Source organism: Mustelus asterias, chromosome 4 (assembly GCF_964213995.1).
Source record: "Mustelus asterias chromosome 4, sMusAst1.hap1.1, whole genome shotgun sequence".
Classification (NCBI taxonomy): Eukaryota; Metazoa; Chordata; class Chondrichthyes; order Carcharhiniformes; family Triakidae; genus Mustelus; species Mustelus asterias.
This window is the reverse complement of record NC_135804.1, coordinates 33,681,089-33,687,088: the sequence shown is the minus strand read 5'-3', so window position 1 is coordinate 33,687,088 and position 6,000 is coordinate 33,681,089. Positions and strand designations below refer to the sequence as shown.

General features: G+C 45.2%; 1 protein-coding gene across 2 annotated transcripts in view; it reads left to right on the top strand.

Annotated features, from left to right (window-relative positions):
- The first annotated feature begins 330 nt into the window (after window positions 1–330).
- The window catches only part of uri1 (URI1 prefoldin like chaperone), a 58,697-nt gene continuing 53,027 nt past the window's right edge, over window positions 331–6,000 (top strand). The window contains exon 1 of one of the 2 annotated variants that reach the window (XM_078210788.1): window positions 331–763. In XM_078210788.1, the coding sequence (XP_078066914.1) occupies window positions 677–763 (87 nt within the window). In that variant the 5' untranslated portion in view covers window positions 331–676. The remainder of the gene's footprint in view (window positions 764–6,000) is intronic. The other variant, XM_078210789.1, reaches the window with a different exon arrangement.

The following is a 6,000-nucleotide window of genomic DNA, read 5'->3' as shown; positions in this document are numbered from 1 at the left end:
AGCTGTGATACAACCAGAAAGAATGTTTTCTATGGTTTACGCCAATGCAAGCATTCAGGTGTTAACTGCCTTCCCCAGTCCTGTCAATAACTCTATAGAGCTCGGCTAGTCCAGGCATCACGTGCTCCACTCAATAGCCACGCCCGCCCGTCCACCCAGTGCCTCGTGCTCCTGACATGGTCCGACACCTTTGTCACGTGCTCCCAATGCATCACGTACTCCAACCAACTGGTCTCCCCCACCCCCACGCTCCCGACACGGCAATGGACCCAGTGTCACGTGCTCCCTGGGCGGCCGCAGCCCTATTGTGTCACGTGCTCCCTCCGCAGCCCCGCCCCCAGTGTGTCACATGCTCCCTCCGTGGCCCCGCCCCAGTGTGCTGCGCTCCGGGCTGAGGAAGATGGCGCGGGGCAGCGGGCGTTGCTGAGAGCGGAGCGGCTCCGGTGGTGGTGCTGGGGGGGAAGGAGAAGCCGGCCTTGAAGCGCTGTTTGGGCCGATAATGCGAGTGTGAAATGTTTGCCGCGCCGACGCTGTGGATGACAAGGCCTGCTCCCTCTATGCGGACGAGGAGTGAGGAGCTGTGCGGCTGCAGTTATCACCCACATAAACATTTCTTTAGGACTCCCAGTTCCTGAGTGTTTGTCAAACTGACGCTCGGGCCTCCGCTCTGAAGGAAATGGCAGACTCGCAGCATCGGCCCTGCTCCGCCGGCAAAGCGGCCCGCTCGCAGCCGCTCTCACGGCTCCGGGAAGAGCACGGAAAGGTAAAGGCCGTGAATAAGCGGGCGGGCGGCGGCGGCGGCCGTTGTGTTAAAATCAGGCGGAGAGTTTGAAGAACGAGGAGACGGAGCCGCGGCTGGAATCGGGCTTTTCTCGGCCTCCTGCCCTCCCCCTGAGCCCAGGGTTTCTCTTTAAAGCGACGATTTAAATGTATCGGGTCCCCCCCTCAACATCGAGCCCCAGCCCGGTGTAAAACCTGCTTCCCGGCGGATCAGCCAGCAGCAGACTACCCCCAGATACAGCGGGGACTTTGCTGCTGGACTTTGACCCTTAGTTCTGCCTCTGGATGGAGGGACTTCGGTCTCTCGGTTAGAAATCTCCCTGCAGCGTGGCGAGCACATTTTCCAAGAGAGTAAAATCAACCAGGGCACTTTAAAAGCAGCGTGCGTAACAGTGAAGGTGCAACTGAGAGTTTCGAATTAAATGCAATCGAAACAGAAAATAAACACTTGTATTCGGTTGCACCTTTACATCTGACGTCACGCTGCTTAAATCCTTCTAGGGCTTTCTCGAATTCGGCCTCCCCCATCAAGTGAGATGAACAACATGTTACTTAATTTTCCAAAAATAACCTAAACACTTTCCTGGCTAATCAAAACAGTTGTATGTTGCAATGATCGAATCGCTCTCTATCCAAAAAGTTGTATTGCACAATTTGCTTCAGGAAGTTTAAATATTAGATCTAAGTTTATGTATCATTAAAACTTAAGATCTTGAGGGTATTTGTTAGTGTTGAAGAGGCTACAACTGGGCAGTACGGTCTCAGGTTAATGAATCAATCGTTTCAAATTGTTTTGAGGAACTTCCTCTCTGTGAATTACAAGTGTTTGGAATTCTGTATCCTCGGCGCCAGGGCATGCACAGTTGATGAGCATGTTGAAGGCTAAAATAGATTTTTGGTTTCTTTTTGTTTATTACAAATACGTTAATACAAAACAATTACAAATACACAAAGAACAAATGTGAAAAAAGATTGTAGGGAAATCGACCGATATGGAAATCGGGTGGGAAGGTGGAGTTGAGGTCAAAGACGAGCCACAACCTTATTGAATGGAGGAGAAGGCTCAAGGGGCCCTGTATTCTATTATTTATGTTTTTCTGTTAAATGTTAAACTTGAGGCGCTGTTGACTATCATGTGATTTTTTTTTCCTGCAAAAGTTCATATTTGTTCCCTCCAATTCCCTTGCTCGTTTTAACTTTCCAGATTTGTTGTGCTGGATTTTACTGTGAATTTCATTTGTTCAACTTATACTTGCTGTGGCGTTTCATACAGCAAAATGCCAGCTCTGTGCAGGGAATCTGGAACCCATATAAACAGGACAAATCACTGTTTGTTTAACCTATCAATTGCAGAAGTGCAGATTTGGAAGCGGAAAACATTAGGTTATTTAATTCTATGTTAAATCAGGTACAGCAAGTAAATTAAAGGGATTACAAAGTAGAAAAGGTATTTAATCTCCACCAAAAAGAACTGCAACAACAAGACACACAAGTTAATTTTCAATTCCAGAGGTTGTTTGACAGTAATTAAGCCTGACCATGTGGTTAAATTTATACTTGGGCTGGAATAGGCAATCCCAAACTTTTTTAATGTTTTGTCCTTGGCCGTGAGGTAAATACTGGATTGTGGCTCTGTTCAATACATTTAAGCGTTGATCCAAATGGTGCAATGCCATTTTCAGAGAGCTTATTGAGGAATGTCTCCTCTTGGACAGCAGCTTCTATGTTTCCACAGTTAACTGCATCTGTGATCATCTGAAGCGTCAATATGGGTTCATAACAAAATCTGACTCCTATAATATTGTGCTTCAGGTTGCAGTTATCCTTGGTAAAATATCTATAAGCCTGACTGTTCACACACTGTTCAGTTGGAGGAACCACCACTGTTTTTCTCCTGATGCGCTTATGTTCAGTAGGGAATGCTGGCTAGCAACCAGGAGCTGTGTATCAGTAGATTTTACACTTCATAGCTTCCACTGTCCCATTGAGCTTAGTTAACTGTGTACCCAAACCTGGGTATGTCCTAATTTGAACGATTAAACTAATGACTGGATAAACTCTCAAACACGGGGGAGACTTTAATTCTTCAACTAATGTGTCTAGTAATTCTTATTTGGCTGATTTGCTATCAAAATTATATGGTATTTCTTTCGATACCAATCAAGTAAACGAACTCAAATTAACTTAGGGACAAAGTAAAAGGGGCGGCTCCCCAAAAGGAAGGGGGGAACAGCCCGAACCAAAATCAAAGTCGAAAGGAAACTTAAAACGTCAAACCAAAAGGTGATTATCGGGGTCGATAATACACCCCAGCCCCTGCGGCGCCCAGCGGTCGCGGAAGGCGTCAACCGCGCCCGTGGACACCGCATGCTCCCTCTCCAGAGACACCTGGCCGCGAATGTAGCCGCGTCAAAATTATATGGTAGGAGTTCACTAAAGCAGTAGATTCAAAACGTGGAAATGAATGACCAGTTGATATTTTGTAAGATCATGCTTTACTGCAAACGCTTCCCAGTATCTCGCCTTTCAAAAAAATTCTGCATTTTTATTTTACCGACTGCAGTTAATTTTACATTTTGGCACATTTTATTCCATCTGCCACATTCTTACCTACTTCTGCAATCTGTCAATATCCCTCTGCAGTTTCTTTATGTTTGTTACAGCTTATCTTGCCATCTAACTTTGCATCCTCGGCAAACTTGGATACATTACCATCATTCACTGACCTAAGTATATATTTTAACTAGCTGAGAGTCAGGTACTGATTTATGTTGAGGGTCAGGTACTTCTTTATTGTACTTCACTAGTTATATCCTGCTAACTCAAAAATGTCTGATCTGTTCCTACTTCCTTCAGGCCAATTATCAATCCCCAATCCATGCCACATGTTATGCCAATCCCACAAGTTCTAATTTTGTATAATAAACTCTTGGCATGTTATCAAATGTGTTTTGAAAACCCGAGTGCACTCTACCCTCTGGCTATCCCTTAGACATATGATTTTCAAAGTACTTTGTTACATTGTCCTTAATAATCAATTCTATTATTTTGCCTACTATCAATAGACTAACTGGCCTCCAGTTCGTGTTTTCTCTCCATTTTTTTCATTAAGTATTGAGGTTCTGTTTGCTACCTTCCAGTCATAGAATCATAGAAACCCTACAGTGCAGAAGGAGGCCATTCGGCCCATCGAGTCTGCACCGACCACAATCCCACCCAGGCCCTACCCCCACACATATTTTACCCGCTAATCCCTCTAACCTACACACCTCAGGACTCCAAGGGGCAATTTTTAACCTGGCCAATCAACCTAACCCGCACATCTTTGGACTGTGGGAGGAAACCGGAGCACCCGGAGGAAACCCATGCAGACACGAGGAGAATGTGCAAACTCCACACAGACAGTGACCCAAGCCAGGAATCGAACCTGGGACCCTGGAGCTGTGAAGCAGCAGTGCTAACCACTGTGCTACCGTGCCGCCCCTTGCATCCTCATCCTTGGGAACTGTTCTGGAATCTAAGGAATTCTGGAAGATCAAAATCAATTACTGTACCAGCTCTGCAGCTGCTTCTTTTCAAACCCTAGAATGCAAGTCAAGGTCAGAGCATTTGTCGCCACTTAGTCCTTGTTAATTTCTGCTGTAATATTTCTTTGCTTATGTTGATTTCTCTAAGTTCTTTCTGGCTGGACCCTTTATTCCCCATTATACACGGAATGTTTTTGTATCTTCAACCATGAAAGCTGATGCATGTATTTATTTACTTCTCTGCCATTTCCTTATTTCCTGTTATAGTTTCTGTCTCCAATGTGCTCATGTTTACTTTGACTAATCTCTTCCTATTTATGTACAGAGACGAACCTTTATTATCCAGCATGCGTGGAGAATAGTTGGTACCAGTTAATCAAAAATGCTGGTTGCTTGAGTTCCACGTTTTCAGCCAACCCTGGGTGATTTTGTGGTGCTGTGGGCGTTGGAGCCTCGTGAGAGGCATGGGAGTGCACATATTTAATCAGTAACACTGAGGGGATTTGTGTGCAGAACAGTGGGAGGTTGAAACCTGAGCGAGGGCAGGCTGCAGGTAACAGCGACCCACGTGTTTGACAATTGTTAGCGGTTACGGGAATGAGGTTTAAACAAAGTACAGGAACAGGCCCTTCGGCTCACCAAGTCTGCACTGACTCACTACCCCTTTCTAAACTATGGACGTTTTGCCTCTATGCTATCTATATCCCTCTGTTCCCTGCCAATTCATGTATCTGTCAAGATACCTCTTAAGTTGCTATAGATACCATTTTTACCTCCTCCTCTGGTAGTGCATTTCAAGCACTCACCACCCACCCGCTTTTTTAAAAAAAAAACACTTCTCATATCTCATTTAAACTTCCCCCCTTTACCTTAAACCTATTGTAAGTAATTGATATTTCTACCCTGGGAAAAAGACTCTTGACTATCCATTCTATCCATTCCTCATAATTTTGTAAACCTCTATCAGGTCGCCCCTCAGCCTCTGACATTCAAGTATAATCCAAGTCCAATCTCTCCTCGTAGCTAATACCCTTCAAAGCAGGTAGCATACTGGTAAACCTTTTCTGTCTCTGCTTGAAAACCTCCACATCCTTCTGGTAGTGTGGTGACCAGAACTGTACGTACTGTTCCAAATGTACCCTAACCAAAGTTCTATACAGCTGCCAACATGACTTGTCAGTATTTATACTTGATGCCCTGACCGATGAAGGCAAGCACGCCATACGCCACCTTGACCACCTTATCCACTTATGTTGCCACTTTCAGGGAACTGTGGACCTGTACTCCTAGATCCCACTGTGTTAATACTTCTGAGGATTCTGCCATTTACTGCATACTTCCCTTCTGCATTAGACTTTCCAAAAGGCGCCACCTTGCATTTGTCTGGATTAAACTCCATTTGCCATTTCTCTGCCCAATTCTCCAGCCTATCTATACCCTGCTGTATCCTCTGGCGATCTTCTCACCATCCACTGGGAGGCCTAGAGTACTATACCATCAAAGTGATTTCACTCTCCCTATTCCTGAGCTTTGGCTCCAAGGTGCCCTCCCTCTGTACAGCTGTGATATTTTCCCCAATCAGTGATGCAACTCCCTCATCTCTTTTACATCCTTCTCTGTCATGCCTGAAACGTTTAAATCCCGGAACCTTAAGCTGCCAGTCTTGTCCTTATTGAATCTCTATAATAGCTGA